Genomic DNA, 22697 nt, shown 5'->3' with positions numbered 1-22697 from the left:
GTTGGGGCATGGGGGGGTTCCAGCTGGGGGGTGCAGGCTCTGGGGTGGGGTGGGGTTGGGGATGATGGGTTTGGGGTGGAGGAGGGTGCTCCGGGCTGGAATTGAGGGGTTTGGAGGACAGGAGGGAGATCAGGGCTGGGGCAGGGGTTTGGGGCACAGGGGTGCAGGCTCTGGACAGCACTTACCTCAAGCGTTCCTGGAAACAGCAGCATGTCCCTTTTCCGGCTCGTAAGTGGAGGCGGGGCCAGGTAGCTCTGCACACTGCCCCATCCACAGGCACCGCCCCTGAGGCTCCTATTGGCCACGGTTCCCAGCTAATGGGAGCTGCGGGGGAGGCGCTTGGGGCAGGAGCAGCGTGCAGAGTGGAGTCCCTGGCTGCCCCTACATGTAGGAGCTGGGGAGGGGCATGCTGCTGCTTGCAGGAGCCACGTGGAGCAGCCCTCGACCCTGCTGGAGCACCGGAGCAAGGTAAGCCCCAGACCCCGCTCCCCAGCAGGAGCTCAAGGGTGGGATTAAAACAGCTGGCGGGCCGGATCCGGGCCACGGACCATAGTGTGCCCACCCCTTTTGGTTGTCGGGCTGCTAACAGCAGGTCAGGCTCCTGTACCAAGGGTTGCTGGGTGTCCAGTTTTCAAACAAACACCTGATCGAAAAGGTACCCTCCCTAGGCCGGTGAAAATGAGCGAGTGAGGGTAGGGGAAAGCAAGTGACGGAGGAGTGTCTCCTTGGCAAAGAGATACACCAGAGATGTGTCTTCTGTAAGAACCTTTAATGTGGTGCCAGGTATGGCTGAGGTTAGCTTAAATAAGGCACAGTAGAACCTCAGAGTTAGGAACACCTGGGGAGTGGAGATGTTCGTAACTCTGAACAAAATGTTATGGTTGTTCTTTCAAAAGTTTACAACTGAACATTGACTTAATACAGCTTTGAAACGTTACTATGCAGAAGAAAAATGCTGCTTTTAACCATCTTAATTTAAATGAAACAAGCATAGAAAGTTTCCTTACCTTGTCAAATCATTTTTTTAAACTTTCCCTTTATTTTTTTAGTAGTTTATGCTTAACACAGTATTGTACTGGCTTACTTTTGTCTCTGCTGCTGCTTGATTGCGTACTTCCGATTTCAAATGAGGTGTGTGGTTGACAGGTCAGTTCTTAACTCTGGTGTTCCTAACTTCTAACTGGTGGTCTGCTGTATGTTATACACAATGCCACCTACTGTCAGTAGAGTATAATACAGTTACCATTCCGTCACAACCTTCAGTCCCCTTTTCCTATCTTCCTTCATTATTATGCTTGTTTGTTTTGCCTTACTGACATGGCTGCACTAATAGCTCTTTGGAATATTGCCCTATGCCTTAGACCAAGGGTTTCTAGCAATTTGTTTTCTTTCTCTGAGAATGGAGTGTAGTAATTACTCTAAGACCATGCATCTTTAAGAAAGCAAGATTCATTTAAAAGAAATAAAAAAATAATTCTAGGTTCCAGCTGGCTATCAGTTAAATTTGATAAGGCATAAATTTGAAGATCAAGTTGAGTCAAGTAAAAAGCTGCCTGTTTTCAGTCCTGGTCTGGTTCTTAGCCTTGCAGTATCTGAGATCCAGCCTACTGTTGTCTCTGAGGTATGGCTGCCTTTCCTCTCAGGAGTCAGTCCCAGTGTCTGGATCCCCTTTGCTTTGTAGGCTATTCATTTATAAACTCTAGGTACTTATGATGTGTTTGTGTGCCAACTTGCTCATTAACATATGAGCTTGGCAGGTATCTTTGGTATGAGAATCTTGACAATAATGTTCACACAAGTGTATTATCCTGGGAAGTGATGACTTCACTGTTTATGTGCCAATATAATTGACGCTGGACACTATCTTTAATGGAGAGTCTTAATTTGCTAGAGCTGTAGTTACTTTCCTTAGTATGTAAAACTTTCATTTTATCCTGTTGAATGAATAATTGTTTACATTCTCCGCTCAGTTTTTTTTCTATCCTGCTGTAGCTGGCCAAGTGAAGCTTGTAAATACTCCTTATTGTGGACAAAATGATTTTTCTTTTTCAGACACTACTTCCATCCCCTTTCCCAATCCAGGGTGAGTTTCCTCACTGAGGATCCCTTTAAAGTCTGTCTATCTTAGAGTTTTGTACTGCCATCACCATAATATCTGAAAGCTCTCCACATAAAATCAGTAGCAACAGCAAGGTTCCTAGTGGACTTCATGGAGTCTCTGGCACTTCTCTTTTCATGGGGTTAGAATTCTGCTTCGGGTAGTTTTTTGGAGGGCTTATTCCGTAGCCAGACCCTTCGACAGAAGATGCTTTGTCCTCAGCTGTTATGTGCTTCTTCTTGGGCTTTGGGATCTGCATTGTTTCAGAGGAGCACAGCTGTCATGGTGGTTCATAGATTGATGTTTGGTCTTTGATGTAGCAGAGGCTTGATCCATTAATTGCTTTGAAAATTAGGACCAAGGCCTTAAACTGGCATCAGAAACAGCCCAGGAGCTGGTGGACAGACTTGCACATTGTGTGATGTGGTCACTGGGGTCTGAGCCATGGAGAAGGCAGGCAGCAGTCTGTACCAGCTGGAGCCTGTGTATTTTTTTTCACATTCAGCTTCAGATACAATAAACTACAGTAATCCATCATAGAAGTGATAAATGTACCAATCACTGGAGCCAGCGTCTCATCCGGGAGGAAGGAACAAAGTTTCCTAGTAAGCTTGAGGTGAAAGACGACATTTTTAAAAACTGAAGTAACTTGGTCATCTGAACTTACCGAGGAGCCCAGCCAGGTCCAGGGGCTTTGCACTTTGGTGAATGGAGACTGTATGCATTTGATAGAAGGTAAAGATATCTTGCCCAGCTCTTCCAAGTATTTTCCCTTTCTGACAAGCATTACTTTGCTCTTGCCTGGGTTTGGCTTGCTCCAGCTTCTCTTCATCCGAGAGATAATTTAGACATTGTGACATTTTAGTAGTGGCAGTGACTGCTTCAGTTGAGAATAAAATATATAGTTGAGAGTAATCAGCATATTGTGACCAGATAAGCCCATGGTGTCTCACTATCTCTTCCAGAAAAAAAAAAAGGAGTACTTGTGGCACCTTAGAGACTAACCAATTTATTTGAGCATAAGCTTTCGTGAGCTACAGCTCACTTCATCGGATGCATACTGTGGAAAGTACAGAAGATCTTTTTATACACAGAAACCATGAAAAAATGGGTGTTTACCACTACAAAAGGTTTTCTCTCCCCCCACCCCACTCTCCTGCTGGTAATAGCTTATCTAAAGTGATCACTCTCCTTACAATGTGTACGATAATCGAGGTGGGCCATTTCCAGCACAAATCCAGGGTTTAACAAGAACGTGGGGGGGGGGGGGGTAGGAAAAAACAAGGGGAAATAGGTTACCTTGCATAATGACTTAGCCACTCCCAGTCTCTATTCAAGCCTAAGTTAATTGTATCCAATTTGTAAATGAATTCCAATTCAACAGTCTCTCGCTGCAGTCTGGATTTGAAGTTTTTCTGTTGTAATATCGCAACTTTCATGTCTGTAATCGCATGACCAGAGAGATTGAAGTGTTCTCCAACTGGTTTATGAATGTTATAATTCTTGACATCTGATTTGTGTCCATTTATTCTTTTACGTAGAGACTGTCCAGTTTGACCAATGTACATGGCAGAGGGGCATTGCTGGCACATGATGGCATATATCACATTGGTGGATAGGTTCCTGGGGCCTCCAGCTTTCATCCTGACCACACCACACGATCCACTGTCTACAGCCAAGCTCTGCGATACAACCGCATTTGCTCCAACCCCTCAGACAGAGACACACACCTACAAGATCTCTATCAAGCATTCTTACAACTACAGTACCCACCTGCGGAAGTGAAGAAACAGATTGATAGAGCCAGAAGAGTTCCCAGAAGTCACCTACTACAGGACAGGCCTAACAAAGAAAATAACAGAACACCGCTAGCCGTCACCTTCAGCCCCCAACTAAGACCCCTCCAATGCATTATTAAGGATCTACAACCTATCCTGAAGGATGACCCAACACTCTCACAAATCTTGGGAGACAGGCCAGTCCTTGCCTACAGCCCCCCAACCTGAAGCAAATACTCACCAGCAACCACATACCACACAACAGAACCACTAACCCAGGAACCTATCCTTGCAACAAAGCCCGTTGCCAACTGTGCCCACATATCTATTCAGGGGACACCATCACAGGGCCTAATAACATCAGCCACACTATCAGAGGCTCGTTCACCTGCACATCCACCAATGTGATATAAGGTGCCACAAGTACTCCTTTTCTTTTTGCGAATACAGACTAACACGGCTGTTACTCTGAAACCTATCTCTTCCAGTTGTCTCATGTCAATATTGTAGAGATGCAGAGATAAAGGACCCTATGGACAAGGGTCTTGGAAAGGAGGAGCAATTATTCATTGCTATTCTGAGTTCTGCTGAAGAGCAATGATTGGAACCACTGTATTGCTGAGCCTCTACTATAGGTTTGTTAGTAATACCCTGTGGTCCACTCTGTCAGTCTAATTAAACCTTCGCTGTTCTGGCTTAGTGTTAAACCTGAATAAAGTTGTTTGTATATTTATCATAGAATCATAGAATATCAGGGTTGGAAGGGACCTCAGGAGGCCATCTAGTCCAACCCCCTGCTCAAAGCAGGACCAATCCCCAATCAAATCATCCCAGCCAAGGCTTTGTCAAGCCTGACCTTAAAAACTTCCAAGGAAGGAGATTCTACCACCTCCCTAGGTAACGCATTCCAGTGTTTCACCACCCTCCTAGTGAAAAAGTTTTTCCTAATATCCAACCTAAACCTCCCCCACTGCAACTTGAGACCATTACTCCTTGTCCTGTCCTCTTCTACCACTGAGAATAGTCTAGAACCATCCTCTCTGGAACCACCTCTCAGGTAGTTGAAAGCAGCTATCAAATCCCCCCTCATTCTTCTCTTCTGCAGACTAAACAATCCCAGTTCCCTCAGCCTCTCCTCATAAGTCATGTGTTCCAGACCCCTAATCATTTTTGTTGCCCTTCGCTGGACTCTCTCCAATTTATCCACATCCTTCTTGTAGTGTGGAGCCCAAAACTGGACACAGTAGTCCAGATGAGGCCTCACCAATGTCGAATATCTTGGTGATTGCATTAAAGGGTGGCAGCTGAATTTAAATTTCAATGTATTGATAAATCCAATTGATATCCCATATAATTTCTTGACAGACTGTATCAAATCCAACAGAGTATACAATGTAGCATGCTTTTGAGAGCAGTATCTGGGATTTATGGGAAAGCATTTAATTTCTAAGATTTGCAAGCATTTGTGGGAAAATAATGGCTTTTGTAATAAAAATTCTAGCAACACTCAGGTTCCGATAAAATTTCCCACTCTGCGTATAAATGTCATAAATGTAAAGGGAAGGTTAAACACCTTTAAATCCCTCCTGGCCAGAGGAAAAACCCTTTCACCTGTAAAGCGTTAAGAAGGTAAGAAAATCTCGCTGGCACCTGACCAAAATGACTAATGAGGGGGCAAGATACTTTCAAAGCTGGGGGGACGGGGGGAACAAAGGGTTCTCTCTGTCTGTGTGTTGTTTTTGTCAGGACCAGAGCAGGAATGCAGGTCAGAACTCCTGTAAAAAGTCAATAAGCAATCTAGTTAGATATGCGCTAGATTCTGTTTTGTTTAAATGGCTGATATAATAAGTTGTGCTGAATGGAATGTATATTCCGGTTTTTGTGTCTTTTTGTAACTTAAGGTTTAGCCCAGAGAGATTCTCTATGTTTTGAATCTGATTACCCTGTAAGGTATTTACCATCCTGATTTTACAGAGGTGATTCTTTTATTTTATCTTTAATTAAAAGTCTTCTTTTAAGAACCTGATTGCTTTTTCATTGTTCTTCAGATCCAAGGGTTTGGGTCTGTGTTCACCTATGCAAATTGGTGAGGATTTTTATCAAGCCTTCCCCAGGAAAGGGGGTGTAGGGCTTGGGGGGAATTTGGGGGGAAAAGATGTTTCCAAGTGGGCTCTTTCCCTGTTATATTTGTTAGACTCTTGGTGGTGGCAGCAATAAAGTCCAGGGACAAAAGGTAAAATAGTTCGTACCTTGGGGAAGTTTTAACCTAAGCTGGTAAAAATAAGCTTTGGGGGTTTTTCATGCAGGTCCCCACATCTGTACCCTAGAGTTCAGAGTGGGGAAGGAACCTTGACAGTCCAACATTCCTGTATGACAAGTTAAAAGGTACATAATTAAAGTCTAGGTAAAAGGCCACGTATGAGGAAGGGAATTTGTAAACCTTCCTTTTGGGAAAAGCTAGGAGGAACATACTCCAACAGCAAGGCGATCAACAGAATTGGACAATCGTTCAAACCCAAGCCAGAAACATATCCGCACAAATACGCACGCGTGAAACAGAAGCGTTTTTAAATTGGGTCTCCTGCAAACATATATTTCTGGTTGTTCTCCACTTTTCCATCTTTACTTCCTATACACACAACATCCAGTGGCACTGTGACTCTTCTTTCAGCCAAGAAGGGCTGGACACAGCTCACCCAAATGCTTAGTGCATGGCCAGAACTGTTACTGAGAATGTTGCAAGAAGGTTCCTCCAGAAGTTTAGCACACTGCTTCTCTCCTGTGGGCCTGTGCAGTGAGGACCTGAGCTCAGCACCAAGATTTGTACCCTTTGGCAGCTGTCCCAAAGCTGCCATTAGATGTCCCAGCCTTGCCCATTATATTTTGATGGCACTCTCTACAATCTACTTTTTAAAAAATTGTTCACTTTTCAAACCATTGTATATATTTAGATCTCGTAAAAGTAAACATACTACTTTGGGGTACTATATAATTAATAACTGACAATAAGGGGTTTCATTTAAATAATGTGTCCTTACAAGTTTCTGTAAACATGTTTTAGGCCTCTGCTCAGAATACAGGGACAAAAGAATTATTTTGCAAAACAAAAAGTTTAAAAGTGGCAAATCTGCTATCCTGTCTAATATGCCATATGTGATAAAGCTTGCAAGTCTACTTTGAAAATTCAGTTTATTTGAATACTAATATATTTGGGCATTTTTTTTGTTTCCATGGCACTTGAATCAATTGTTTTTAATTTGTTCACAGGATTACCTGGCACTGCTGCAGATCTAGAAAAAAGAAAGCTTATTTTTGGGCAAAACTTTATACCTCCAAAGAAGCCAAAAACTTTCTTACAGCTAGTTTGGGAAGCGCTACAGGATGTGACTCTTATAATCTTGGAAATTGCAGCCATCATATCTCTGGGGCTCTCATTTTATCAGCCGCCTGGAGAAGGGAATGAAGGTAAAAACAGTTTATACTTATCTGTAAATTTCACTGGTGTTGAGTTAAATGTTTTTGTTTGTTTGTCTTCCTATGATACTAACATGAGTTTTTTTTAGGTCAGCATTTTTGTTTTCTTCTAACTCCTAGGACTATTACTTAAAATCTGAGAGAGAACATTTTTCTAAGGATACATGAACTTGCATTTTTCTTGCAGAGCTGTAAGAAGTTGCTGAATCCCAAGACATGCATTAAAATATTTAAAGAAAAATCCTAACTTTTTATAAAGCTTCTTTGAAAATGTCTTTTAAATTCTCTGTCATGGCCATTTGAGCTCAGCTTTAGTTTATGCATTTACTCATCTTGGAAGATCATTTACCAAATAATACAGAAGGAGCATGTAATCAGTTTATGTACCAGTTATGTCTTATCATCCAGCATAGATCCATAGGGGCAGATCCTCAGCTAGTGAATTGAGCTATTACACTAGCTGAAGATCTGACCCATTGATCATTCACTCACTGACCTTCTCTAACGCTACTTTTTAAAAATCTTTTGGCCATTAAGCTCTCAATAAGCCTAATTCAAAGAGAAATGAGAGGGACTATGTCATGATCCCATGCTTTACCTACAGATCTTGTACTGCAGTGTCCTACTGTGGTATTGGTAGAAAGTTTTAAATTGTGTGTGCATCTGGAGAATTCTCTCTAATTCTCATACATAAAAGAGTGGGTCCCCTCCACATTTCCAAACTACCATGTCAGGCAAATGATCCAGGGTTTTTTTGTTTTGTTTTGGGTTTTTTTCAGTTCTCTCATAGACCAGTGGAGCTACATGAGACACGCTTTGCAAAATTATGTGAATGACTTGGCAAATGTATGAAGAATGTCTTCCTCTAAATATAGTCTAGAAATGCTGTTTCATTCATTTCACTGTCCTTTGGCTACATTCCTTAAAGACCTTTCCTTCTTTTCCATTCACATGCATATATACAGTGTACTATACACTATGTACATATTTTTATCATTTATTATTCCTTTATATATAACGAGATATCCTTGTTGCATACTAATGGCCTGCTCTTTCTGGAATCTTTGGCAGTTTTGCCAGTGACTTTAATGGGAGTGCAATTTGGGTCCTAGGCGAGAAAGAAGTTAGATAAATTTCTTTCCCAACTGAAACAGATATTAAAGGGTTTTTTGCATTTTTAATACTATTGTCGTATAGTTTGACATTGTGGTGTTGCTTGTATGAAGGATATATAAAACTAGGATTCGATCCTGCAAACCCTTTATTCACATGAGCAGCCTTTACTTGCTTGAGTAAGGATTTGCAGACCAGGGCCCCATTTTTATTTGTAATTTATGAAGAAAAAAAATCTTTGAAAATATACTTATGACTGATTTTTGTTGTTGTTGTGTACCATCAAGCTATGAATTTTGCTTTGATACTGTATTTAAAATGTTCGGATTCCCATGGGAATCAGTCACATGTCTGAGACACAGAAGATATGCTGGAAAACTCAGCAACACAGCATGGGGAAATGGGTTCATGTTTTACCATAACAGTATTTCATTTAAGTGTTCTTTAACATGTTTGCCTTCCCTAGGTTTTTAGTAACATTTTGTTAGAAGGATCTGGCTACCGTGACAAAGTTCCTCTCTGCCTTAGTGGGTCCTGCGCTTATTGGCGGATTTGCTTGCCTCAGAGATTCACGGCAGCCCTCGGTTTGGCCACTTTTACTAGTGGCTCAAACCTGCTGGTCACTCAGCTAACCTCATCACTTGCCAGCATGGGAAAAAGAAAGGAGAACAATCCCCGCAGTCTCTGCTGATCCACCATGTGGGTCAGGGAACAGCCCAGAGACCTTCCCCGATGGTGGAACCCACAGTCCAGGTCAACTCCTCCTGGTTCTGACCAGGAGTTAGGAGGATTTGGGGGGAACCCGGGCCCGCCCTCTACTCCAGGTTCCAGCCCAGGGCCCTGTGGACTGCAGCTATCTAAAGTGCCTCCTGGAACAGCTTTCACGATAGCTACAACTCCCTGGGCTACTTCCCCATGGCCTCCTCCCAATACCACCTTTATCCTCACAACAGGATCTTTCTCCTGGTGTCTGATAATGCTTATACTCCTCAGTTCTCCAGCAGTACGCCTTCTCACTCTCAGCTCCTAGCACCTCTTGCTCCCAGCTCCTCGCACGCACGCCACAAACTGAAGTGAGGTCTTTTTTAAACTCAGGTGCCCTGATTAGTCAGCCTGCCCTCACTGATTCTAGCAGCTTCTTAATTGACTCCAGGTGTCCTAATTAGCCTGCCTGAATTCGTTCCAACAAGTTCCTTCTTGTTCTGGAACTGCCCCTGTTACCTTACCCAGGGAAAATGGACCTGCTTAATCTGGGACTAATATAGCTGCCTTCTATCACTCTCCTGTACTGGATCCCAATAGGATCATTCTCCTCTAGCCATCTGGCCTGACCCTGTGACACTACGTTTACATGGGGAAAATGTATCATGTTAGTAAAAATGTATTAATCTGACCTTTAAAGTATGTTGTAAGGCTTCCCTTTTTCCTTCAGACATTTAAAAATGAGGGGAAATTTTTTTCAGGGGGGATGTCTCAAATTACTGGACTTATATAAAGTCATATAAATAAACTACTAACATGTTAAACATGATTTTGCTCTTACTGTGGACAAGGGCAGCCATGTTTAAAAACATGTTAGCTGGAGATTTAAAGCATAATTTGTCTCTATATTAGGTGCTGAGTAAAAAGAATCTGAGGTCTTTTAAAAAAATATTGTTATAACCTAGTTAAGGCCCCTTCATTTCCAGTTTTTATTTTTATTTTTTCCCAATGATTTTTATCTATGCTTATTTCAAAAACTAAAGAATGGATGAAAATCAATGCAAAAAATTAACTTCACAGTTTGCGGGGTAATATCAGGGTTATTACTGGGGAGCAGGAGGACAGAAGAAAAGCAATCAATAGAGAAAAGTAAGAGTTTTTATTATTTATGAAACTGTTATTTCTCATCTCCATTATAAAAAATAAAAATAAAACTCCTTGTTAAAACAGTTATTTTCAGAAATGCAGTCAGATGCAAGGATGGCTTGGTGTCACAGGAAAGAGATCAAGGAGCATAAGCAAGGAATAGTACTTCAACAGAACCCCCATCCACAAACCATCTGTCTTGTCACAGAGGTGGGCCACAGGGGCTGGGAGCCAGGAGAGATCAGATCCCAGTCACTGAGGCAGAGACCTGTCCGCAGCAAGGGGACCCTCTGCACTGCAACTCAGCTCCACTCCCCAGTGCCACTGGCGGATTGGAGTGACTGTTCCCGGCCCAGGCACAGGAAGGGGTTCTGACTGGCAAGCGAGGCAGACGGGGGCTTCTCTCCAGGCAGTGACACATTCCCAGGCCCAGCTATTCACAGGAGTGGGGATTTGTGGGGGTGCCCTGCATTCACAGGGAGGAGTGGAAGGGGTTCCCAGCACTCACAGGGGAAGGGGGTCCCTGGGTCCGGATACTCATAGGGGAAGAGGGAGTAGAGAGAAGGGCTCCTTGGCATGCATGGGGATAAAATGGGTGCCGAGCCCTTGGAGGGGGGAAGGGAAATGGGTCAGGAGGGGGTCTAAACTCATGGGTGCAGCCTCCTGATCCCTGTGGCCCATTGCTGCAGTAGTTGGTGGTCTTGGCAGGCTCCCTGATTATCTTGCTCCCCCACTGTGAAGCTGCAGCAGGCACCAACTGGCAGTTCTCCTCCTCTGTACAAGCACACTAAGGTAGCCAGGGGAGATGGGGAGACAGAGTGGGGAGCTGGGTCTGGAGAGCTTGAGCAGGTATAAAATCCAGGTAGAAATGGCAAAAATCTGGTGTTTTCAAAATCTGGGAATTTTTAGGAAGGTTTTTGGTAAAAGCCAAAAACAAAGGGCCTTAACCACTCTATTGACAAATTAATGTGCTTGTTTCTTGAACTGAACCTTGGGTCATATCACACAAGGACATGCCAAGCTACATGGTAAGATGAGTATGTTTGCAAAGTGGTGGTTCCTGCTGCACTAGCTGTCATGTGAAGATGATTAAATACCTGCCTCAGTTTTCTATGGTACTTGTCAATTACATTTGATTTGCCTAGGGACTGTTGCTCTAACCACATGGAAAACATCATTGTGCCATTTTTCTTATTGTATGGAGCTTTTAGAAGTCCCCTTTACCTGTGTTCTGTCAATTGGCTGCCCTCATTTTCCTGAGATTCCCTGGGCAATGCTTTCCAAAGAGCAATAGGTGTAACAAGGATTTTATAATCAGTGACTAGGATAATGGATCAGACACCCCCGAGCAGAACAAGGATCCAAGTTTTACTCCTCTACTGAACCTTCCCAGTAACTTAATGTAGTAATTGAAATGGGCATTGTCTAAAAGCAACAGGAACTACAAAAGCTGTGAGGAAACAGAGTTTCTGTCCAGTAGGAAATCCTATCTGAACATTCATTTTTGTTCTGAGCTGGGGCAAAAAAAGTGAAATATTTAAATTTTTCACAAGATGAAAGATTCCAAACCAACTTATTTATTTTTGGAAATGGGAGTAGTAGTTTGGGTGCCTGATGCCTCCATTGTTCCTATGGACTGGGCTCCCTGGCCAGACTACATCTTCCATAATGAACCTGTAAGCATATGACTCCCATGATGCGCCACACTACTCGGTCAGTTTTGCATCATGGAAGTTGTAGACCAGCCAGGGATCACGGCCAATAGGAGGGAATGGAGGCATTAGACAGCTCCCATAATGCACCACCACAGGAAAATGCAGTTTTAATGTTGAATTGACACAAAACAAAATGTTCCGGGTCAGTTTAACAAACTAATATTTTAGTTTGGATCAAATTGATCCAAAACAATATACTTTTCTCTTTAATGGTTCCTGATGAAAAATTGAAATTTTCTGCAGGAAAATGTTGATTTTTAATGGAAACTCCATTCTCAGTCAAAATATTTCCAACAGAAAATGCCCAACCAGCTCTCATGATTGTGCTGTAACTGACATTAATGCTCCTTGCCTCCCTTGTTGAATTTGTAATTGAACATGTTTTTATGTGTAAAGTTAAGGGTACAGTGGTAGTTTTTGAAAGTGTTTGTCATGTTATGATTCCCATGGAATTAAGGAACATGGGGAGTCCTATAGAGCAGCCATAAGTACAACTGTCTGCTCAAGGCAATAATTCGAAAACCAACAGGCTACCAATGGCCTTTTATTAGGGGTGAGTGAATGTTTTGGGCTGAAATTCAGGCAGGTCTGAAACTGCATCCAATTCTTCAACTGAACTGGAGTACAACATTTTGTATAGGTCTGAATCAGTTTGTGTAAGTGAAATCCTGTTCCCTCCAAGCTTTGATGCTAGGTCTGCAGGGGCATAACAGTTGTGGCAGACACTTGGCTGGGCTTCAGTGAGTATGAAATACAGTATAATACAGTGGAAGTACAATGGATACCGGGACTTCCCTGTACATGTTATAGGTACTGTGACAAAGCTCTGTCCTTGCCTCCGTGGGTCCCACATTTCCTGGCAATTTCGCTAGTCTCAGAGGCTCACTGTGACCCTCCACATAACCCTTCTCTCTCTAGAGACAAGGGTCACAGTCTACTGAGCCATTTTCATCATAAGCCAGTGAGGGAGATGAGAAGTTATCCTTCCTTGCACAGTCTCCCAGTCTCAGTGATTAATCAGGGGGCAAAGGTCGGGGGGGGGGGAGAGCCCAGGCCCACCATCTACTCTGGGCTCCAGCCCAGAGACCCTAATAGTATCAGCTATGGTAGCTGACGTTTTAGAAACATGATATGTACAATTCTCTGGGCTACTTCCCCCACAGTAGCCCTCACTTCCTCAAGCTCCACTTCACCCTTACCTCAGGGCCTCCTTCCTTGTGCCTGATATGGTGTGTACTACTCAGCCTCTCCGACAGCACAATTTCCTCCCACAGCTCCTGACATGCACACCCACCTGACTGACTGGGAGGCTTTTAACTAGTTTCTGCCAGCCCCTGATTGGCTTCAGGTGTCCCAATCCACCTAACATTCTCCCTGCCTTCTGGAAAGTTCTTAATTGGCCCCACGTGTCTTAATTGACCTGGAGCAGCTGCCATTTCACTTATCCTGGTACTAGGGATTTGTTTAGCCTGGAGCTAATATATCTATCTCCCACTACTTTTCCATAGCCATTTGGCCTTGCCCCGTCACAGTACTAATATTAAGAGAAGGATTTTTAGAACAGTAGAAAATTAATGATGCATCATTCCTTCCAGACATTTCAGAGTTCTATTAGGGAAGTGTCTTTTCATGGCTGACATTTTGGTTTTCTTAATTCAGAAGTCAGTGGTTTTATTTTCTCCTTTGCAGGCCAGCTAGCTTATGGGAAAGGTCTTTGCTCTGAATTTTCCGCCACAAGAGCACATTTCAGAGATTTATGGGGTGGTAGATAGAGGAGAATAGAGGCATCAAGGGAAAAATCAGCAATGTCACATAGTCTGGTAAAAATCCAGGGACTACATTGAGGTTTTTACTCACTTCTCTGCATTTTGTATGTGCAAGGAAATGAAGTTCGCACACTGCTCTGAGCAGTGTCTACAGTCACACTACATTTGGTCCAAATATATACCCACTTCTGGGGGCTTTAGTTACATTTGTGACTCAAACAAGCTTTCACATCAATCTTGTCTGATCTTGGGGTCCATGCACAAATTTCTGTCCTAGTCCCCAGTTCGCTCTGCCTAAAGAGTCACTTCTACTTCTCTAATATCTAGGATGGAGTTAAAAAGGTGATCCTGCCATAAAGAATCAGCAATAAACAGCCAGCATTATCTGGCATGGCTTCAACACATGCTGACAATGTTCTGCCCCAGAGAAAGCTCTGGGAGGCTCATTTTCCCTACTACGCGGCATGCAGGGGACGTGTGCAGGCTGCTCTCTCCTTTGTTTGGAAGGAAATAGCCCTCTATCCTCCAGCTTCCTCCCCAGTGGGGAGGAATCATGCCCTAGGCTTTACAGAGGGAGCCATACGCTCCCATTCATTCCCCTGAATCCAGAGGCTTTGATAATCCCTAGCTCTCAACCAGGGAGTGTGGGAGAGGAGGGGAACAGAAGGCTCCCCACTATGCACCTACACAAATGCCAGGGACAATCTGGCCATGTATTGTATAATTTTCCATGTCCTTGGCTACCCCCACTTTCCCCTTCCCCCAAAACCACACCAACAAACTTAATCTAACACCTGATGCTTTATGTGTTATGTATTTGCTTTAGTACTTGCAGGTCGCAGGCCTTTGAAGTCTCTCACTTCTCCAGTACCAAATTCTTATTGATCTTTTTCTTATAGTTATTGCTAAGACTACAAACTTATATTATGTTTCCAAGAAGTAAACTCTCTGTGGACTCTGTTCTCTCTGATGGTTTGTCTGAGTTTTCATTTCTCAGATGAAATCAACTTATTCTTAAATTTTGTAAATGCTTGCTGGGGAAGCCTTGGACTCGATTCTCATGTAAGCTAACACATCATCTACCTTGAAGAAACAAATACTTGTGATTTAGGCAACACGTACATGTCAATACTATGTAGTCAGACATTGGAAAAAAAGCTCATTAAAACCAAATACTGTATTAGAATGCATGCAGTATCTGCCAACATGAATATATTATTATTAATTTTTTATTACCTTAGCACCTTGGAGCCCTTGTTGTCAACCAGGACCCCTTTATCAATAAAGACATCATATGTGACATCCTTGAACAAGTTAAATTAGGTCCCAGTGGATAAAGAGTTAATGAGAGTCGTTGAAGGGGAAAAAAAGTAAAGGCAGTAATTAATGAGCCATTTCTTTAGCCTGTGATTAAATAACATCAAATAAATAAAACAGCTGGGAATTCTGAGCATCCCCTAAGGAATTTCAGTTCATGTAGTTGGAATTGATGCACAAAGTGTTTAAGTGAATTAAGACTGAAATTACAGTAGTCAAATTTATAGAACATTACCTTCTCTTCACCCAGGCAATCAACATACAGGGTTTTCCCATAGTATGTAGCATTTTAATTTTGCTAAAACGATTGCATAGCTCTCAAAACATGAGGAAACTTTAAATCACTTGAACTAAAGGAGGCTACTTATGCTTAAAATTAAACATGTGTTTAAGTGTTTGCTGGATTGAGATCAGAATACTCAGAACCTTGTGGGCTCAAACTCATATTCTAGGATTCAAGAATCAAAGTTTCAGAGACTGATGCAAATTACTTAGTGTTCTCCAGCCATTAAAACAAATTCATGAAGTTTATTAATGTAAGAATAAAAAAGTAAGCACTGGAACTTACCAAGGGAGCTTGTCATATCCCCGTTGCTGGAGGTGACTAAGAACAGGTTAGACAAACATCTCTCAGGGATAGTCTAGGTATACTTAATCCTGCCTCTTGGGGGCATGGACTAAATGACCTCTTGGGGTCCCATTTCTATGATTCTGTAATAATTGGTCAGTGTATGAACGAATCAAATATGGAGTAACTAAGATTGGTACACTGAAGAAATTAACCTTCAAGTCTGTCTTTTATATAAAACTCTAATCTGTTCTTCTTTTAAATCTTCTATTTTTGAAAGTATTGACTGCCTAAAAATAACCTTATTCTCTTTGTTTTATAAGGCCAGTATTAATGTTGTTCCAAAATACCACCTAAATCACAAACATATATTTATATCGTACTCTTTGGTCGAACCCCACCAGTACCAGTGCCAACTTCAGGACCCATTTTACTGGTTCCACAGCATACAAATCCTCTATAGACTATGCAGATACTGAAGGAACTCTACATCTATGTTAAATTAATGTGCAAGTTATAATTCTTTTTGCACAGTGAAAATCAATAGATGCTTCAAGTATCTTATCCACTAAATGGTGACAGCATAAAGTAAAATTAGAGGCCTTCCCATAATCTAAGGGTATGTCTACATTACGAAATTAGGTTGAATTTATAGAAGTCGGTTTTGTAGTAAGCGTTTTTATACAGTTGATTGTGTGTGTCCCCACACAAATGCTCTAAGTGCATGTAGTCGGTGGAGTGCATCCACAGTACTGAGGCAACCGTCGACTTCCGGAGCGTTGCACTGTGGGTAGCTATGCCACAGTTCCCACAGTCTCCACCACCCATTTGAATTCTGGGTAGAAATCCCAGTGCCTGATGGGGCTAAAACATTCTCACGGGTGGTTCTGGGTACATATTGTCAGGCCCACCTTCCCTTCCTCCTTCCCTGAAAGCAAGGGCAGACAATTGTTTTGCGCCTTTTTTCTTGAGTTACCTGTGCAGACGCCATACCACGGCAAGCATGGAGCCCGCTCAGCTAACCGTCACCGTATGTCTCCTGGGTGCTGGCAGACGTGGTACTGCATTGCTACATAGCAGCAGTTTATTGCCTTTTGGCAGCAGACAGTGCAGTATGGCTGGTAGCCGTTGTCGACGTATTCCTGGGTGCTCTTTTAACTGACCTCAATGAGGTCAGGGGCACCTGGGCAAACATGGGAGTGACTCAGCCAGGTCATTTCCCTTTTAAGTTTCGTCTCATGGTAATTCAGTCCTACCGGCAGTGCACTGTCTTTTAATCTGCAGCCAGCAGAAGACGATGGCCAGCAGTCATACTGCACCGTCTTCTGCCGAGCACCCAGGAGACGACGATGGCTAGCGGTCCTACTGCACAGTCTGCTGCCAGCAAGATGTATAAAGATAGATGAAGTGGCTCAAAACAAGAAATAGACCAGATTTGTTTTGTATTCATTTTCTCCTCCCTCCCTCTGTGAAATCAATGGCCTGCTAAACCCAGTTTTGAGTTCTATCCTTGAGGTTTTGAGTTCTATCCTTGAGGGGGCCATTCTGTTTCTCGCAAAGCCATCCCCTTTGTTGATTTTAATTCCCTGTAAGCCATGTCGTCAGTCGCCCCTCCCTCCGTCAGGGCAACAGCAGACAATCGTTCCGTGCCTTTTTTCTGTGCAGACACCATACCACGGCAAGTATGGAGCCCACTCGGATCACTTTGGCAATTAGGAGCACATTAAACACCACACGCATTATCCAGCAGTATATGCAGCACCAGAACATGGCAAAGCGAAACCGGGTGAGTAGTCGATGTCAGCGCGGTGACGAGAATGATGAGGACATGGACACAGACTTCTCTCAAAGCACGGGCCCTAGCAATGTGGGCATCATGGTGCTAATGGGGCAGGTTCATGCTGTGGAATGCCGATTCTGGGCCCGGGAAACAGGCACAAACTGGTGGGACTGCATAGTGTTGCAGGTCTGGGATGATTCCCAGTGGCTGTGAACCTTTCGCATGCATAGGGGCACTTTCATGGAACTTTGTGACTTGCTTTCCCCTGCCCTGAGGCACAATAATACCAAGATGAGAGCAGTCCTCACAGTTGAGAAGCGAGTGGCAATAGCCCTGTGGAAGCTTGCAATGCCAGACAGCTACCGGTCAGTCGGGAATCAATTTGGAGTGGGCAAATCTACTGTGGGGGCTGCTGTGATGCAAGTGGCCAACACAATCAAAGATCTGCTGATATCAAGGGTCGTGACCCTGGGAAATGTGCAGGTCAAAGTGGATGGCTTTGCTGCAATGGAATTCCCTAAGTGTGGTGGGGCCATAGGGATATGGGTTCCCCTCTATCTTGGCACCGGAGCACCAAGCCGGCGAGTACATAAACTGCAAGGGGTACTTTTCAATAGTGCTGCAAGCACTGGTGGATCACAAGGGACGTTTCACCAACATCATCGTGGGATGGCTGGGAAAGGTACATGGCGCTCACATCTTCAGGAACTCTGGTCTGTTTCAAAAGCTGCAGAAAGGGACTTTATTCCCAGACCAGGAAATAACCATTGGGATGTTGAAATGCCTATAGTTATCCTTGGGGACCCAGCCTACCCCTTAATGCCATGGCTCATGAAGCCGTACACAGGCAGCCTGAACAGTAGTCAGGAGCTGTTCAACTACAGGCTGAGCAAGTGCAGAATTGTGGTAGAATGTGCATGTGGACGTTTAAAAGCACGCTGGCAGAGTTTACTGACTCGGTTAGACCTCAGCGAAACCAATATTCCCACTGTTATTACTGCTTGCTGTGCGCTCCACAATATTTGTGAGAGTAAGGGGGAGACATTTATGGTGGGGTGGGAGGTTGAGGCAAATCGCCTGGCTGCTGGTTACGCACAGCCAGACACCAGGGTGGTTAGAAGAGCACAGGAGGGCGCGGTGCACATCAGAGAAGCTTTGAAAACCAGTTTCATGACTGGTCAGGCTACGGTGTGAAAGTTCTGTTTGTTTCTCCTTGATGAAACCCCCCGCCCCTTGGTTCAGTCTACTTCCCTGTAAGCTAACTACCCTCTCCTCCTTCCTTCGATCACTGCTTGCAGAGGCAATAAAGTCATTGTTGCTTCACATTCATGCATTCTTTATTAATTCATCACACAAATAGGGGGATAACTACCAGGTGGTGGAGGAGGGAAGGACAATGCCACACAGCACTTTAAAAGTTTAAAACTTTAAACCTTATTGAATGCTAGCCTTGTGTTGCTTGGGCAGTCCTCTGGGGTGGAGTGGCTGGGTGGCTGGAGGCCCCCTCACCGCGTTCTTGGGTGTCCGGGTGAGGAGGCTATGGAACTTGGGGAGGAGGGCAGATGGTTACACAAGGGCTGTAGTGGCATTTTGAAAACTGGAACGAAGTTCTGATAGCACAGATTCCTCTCCCCATACAGCGATCAGATCCCATACCTCCTGTTCAGTCCATGCTGGAGCTCTTTTGCGATTCTGGGACTCCATCATGGTCACCTCTGCTGATGAGTTCTGCATGGTCACCTGCAGCTTGCCACGCCGGCCAAACAGGAAATTGAAATTCAAAAGTTTGCGGGCCTTTTCCTGTCTACCTGGCCAGTGCATCTGAGTTGAGAGTGCTGTCCAGAGCGGTCACAATGGAGCACTATGGGATAGCTCCCAGAGGCCAATACCATCTAATTGTGTCAACAGTACCCCAAATTCTACCCAGCAAGGCCGATTTCAGCACTAATCCCCTTGTTGGGGGTGAAGTAAGTTAATCGATTTTAAGAGCCCTTTAAGTCGAAAAAAAAGGGCTTTGTCGTGTGGACAGGTGCAGGGTTAAATCGATTTAACGCCGCTAAATTCAACCTCAACTCCGAGTATAGACCAGGGCTAAGAAATTATTTCTTGGTTTCATGGAAAATATCAAGTGGCGCTAAATTAAACATAGAGAATTTCCTTATTTTAACAAACTCATCCTTAAGTGATTAGACTTTTACCCTTAGAGATGTCTTATGAATGACATCAGGGAAAATTAAAATTCAGCAACCCTGCTCAATGACTTTCTTATGAAAATTATTTCACAATTTTGCCTCATATCAAGGAATCTCACAGTAACTAACAAAATTCTTCAAATGACTTAATCTCAGCAACCTTCTTGTCTCAAAACAGAATGAGGGGAAACAGCTGAAATGCCCTGTGACTCCACATTGCCTGTGCAAACTTCTCACCCAACAATTCTGTACTTTGAACAATTCTGGTAAAGTGATACAAGTGTTTACCTTTCTACCTTCCTTTAAATCTTTGGAAGACATAAACAGTGGTTTCCCCCAGGGATCTGTACTGGGCCCAGTCCTATTTAACATATTCATAAATGATCTGGAAAAAGGGGTAAACAGTGAGGTGGAAAATTTGCAGATGATACACAACTATTCAAGAAAGTTAAGTCCCAGACAAATTGCGAAGAGCTACAAAAGGATCTCACAAAACTGGGTGACTGGGCAACAAAATGGCAGATGAAATTTAATGTTGATAAATCCAAAGTAATGCACATTGGAAAACATAATCCTAACTATACATATACAATGATGGGGTCTAAATTAGCTGTTGTCACTCAAGAAAGAGATCTTGGAATCACTGTGGATAGTTCTCTGAAATCATCCACTCAGTGTGCAGCAGCAGTCAAAAAAGCAAACAGAATGTTGGGAATCATCAAGAAAGGGATAGATAATAAGACAGAAATATCATATTGCCTCTATATAAATCCATGATATGCCCACACCTTGAATACTGGGTGCAGATGTGGTCGCCCCATCTCAAAAAAGATATATTGGAATTGGAAAAGGTTAAAAAAACAGCAAAAAATGATTAGGGGTATGGAACGGCTTCCGTATGAGGAGCGATTAATAAGACCGGGACTTTTCAGCTTGGAAAAGAGGCGACTAAGGGGGTTATGATAGACGTCTATAAAATCATGAGTGGTATAGAGAAAGTAAATAAGGAAGTGTTGGTTACTCCTTCTCATAATACAAGAACAAGGGGCCACCAAATGAAATTAATAGGCAGGTTTAAAACAAACACAAGGAATTCTTTTTTCACACAACGCACTGTCAACCTCTGGAACTCCTTGCCAGAGGGTGTTTTGAAGGCCAGTATTATAACGGGGTTCAAAAGGGAGCTATATACATTCATGGAAGAAGGTCCATCCATTGCTATTAGCCACGATGGGCGGGAATGATATCCTTAGCCTCTGTTTGCCAGAAGCTGGGATTGGGTGATAGGGTATGGATCACTTGATGATAACCTGTCTGTTCATTCCCTTTGGGGCACCAGCCATTGGCCACTATCAGAGGACAGGATACTGGGCTTGATGGACCTTTGGTCTGACCCAGTATGGCCATTCTTATGTTCTTATTATTTACAGGTTGGAAGACCTGAATTTAATTTTTGGGGCCTCCATCCAATGACACGGTGTTGCTCTAAAATATAAGATTAGTACTTTGGAAATTAATTCCAGGTTAATTGGATCTTATTCCTTAATTATGACAGATTGGTTTTTACCATCTTTTCCAGCCGAGTCTCAAATGACTGAATCTTTGGGATAAAAGTCTAATTTCTGATACATTATTTTATGAGTTGATAGAGGGTGTTTAACATAAGGGGCCTTCCTTTTCAGATGCTAAATAAACCTAAACCAGTGAAAAGGCAGGTCCTATATTAGAGGGGGTGTAAACGCAATATAGCATTAGAAGCTGAGTCCTCATCATCTCTGCTAATAAATACATTGATCCAGCTTTGATCCCATTGTTGTCACAATTTTTGACTATTAACGCTTCTTTGGAGCCACACTAGCAAAGGAGAAAAAAATTACTGGGGAAGCTGAGACAACAGAAAAGCAGCAATCAAAAAATATGATCAAAGAATTAATCTCAAAGCCGTCAAAACAGAATTTTCCAAGAATAAAGCTGTGGACCCTCAAATAATTTTACAACTCTTCAATAAAACATATCTTTTTAGAATCTCAAATTTTAAATAAAAGATTTCAAACCTTCTGTCAGTATAAATGATTAAGTGTAACCCTTCTGCCCGTCAGAGTTGGCAGCAACAAGGGCCGGGTTCAATATCTAGGGGATCCATTCCAATAACACAATGCAAACCGGCTCGAGCCCCCACCCAGTGACCTGGGACAAATATATACCACCCTTGCTGGGCGCCTCCAAGAGGCAATACTTCCTCTCTCGCAAGCACATAGTCTGAGTGTAGCAAAAAGCCTTTTAATAACAGAGAGAAACAATGTGGCATTATGTTGGGGAAACACCACCAACAGGATTCATAACACAACCCCTGAGCAAAAAAACCCACCCCAAGCAAATTGGGGCATGCCCCTTTCCCTTTGGTTCTTGAGTCCAGCAACCCCAAATCACCCAAAATCCCAAAAGTCCAATGACCCAAAAGTCTCTGTCCCTGGTCAGGGCAGCCCCAGAGTTCGAAAGTTTATTTGCGGAGCTTTACCTCCCAACCTGGGTGGAGATGGGACGGGGTAAGAGGCACCTTACATGATCTGAAGCTGACCGCCCCACAGCTCCATAGGCCTTCGCTCCGTTCCGCTCTGTTCCGTTCCGCCAGCCGCCCCACGAACTCCTTCGCTCAGCTCCGCTCCGCTCCGCGGCCCACAAGCAGCTCCCGCCGTCCCATGAACTGCTCCACCAGCCGGTCCACAAACTGCTCCACGTCCCACCAGCAGCTCCCGCCGTCCTACGAACTGCTCCACCAGCCTGTCCACAAGGCACTCCAGCCGTCCCGCAAACTGCTCCACAATATATCTTCAGGTTCCCCCACTACTTAACACAATGCTCAGTGATTTCAGCTCTTAGTCAGTTCAGCTCTTTGGTGAATTCAGCTTGTAGTAGGGGAGCCTCAGTGCTGGTGCACCATTAGCCCAAAGTGAGCTCAGCAGTCTGTAACTAGACTCCTAATGGAATCAAAATTAGCTCTGATATTCCACAGTGGAGAGAGGAGGAAGTGCAATTAGCATGTGGAGC

At 43.5% G+C, this 22697-nt stretch overlaps 1 protein-coding gene across 17 annotated transcripts in view; it reads left to right on the top strand.

Annotated features, from left to right (window-relative positions):
- ATP2B2 (ATPase plasma membrane Ca2+ transporting 2) overlaps positions 1-22697 on the top strand; it is a 708548-nt gene that overhangs the window by 476656 nt on the left and 209195 nt on the right. For all 17 annotated transcript variants that reach the window (XM_043550962.1, XM_043550952.1, XM_043550956.1 and 14 more), the window contains one exon: positions 7144-7341. In XM_043550962.1, the coding sequence (XP_043406897.1) occupies positions 7144-7341 (198 nt within the window). The remainder of the gene's footprint in view (positions 1-7143; positions 7342-22697) is intronic.

This window comes from Chelonia mydas, chromosome 7 (genome assembly GCF_015237465.2).
Source record: "Chelonia mydas isolate rCheMyd1 chromosome 7, rCheMyd1.pri.v2, whole genome shotgun sequence".
In the NCBI taxonomy this organism is placed as follows: Eukaryota; Metazoa; Chordata; order Testudines; family Cheloniidae; genus Chelonia; species Chelonia mydas.
The sequence above is the reverse complement of the archived record's forward strand: the minus strand, read 5'-3'. Positions and strand labels throughout refer to the sequence as shown.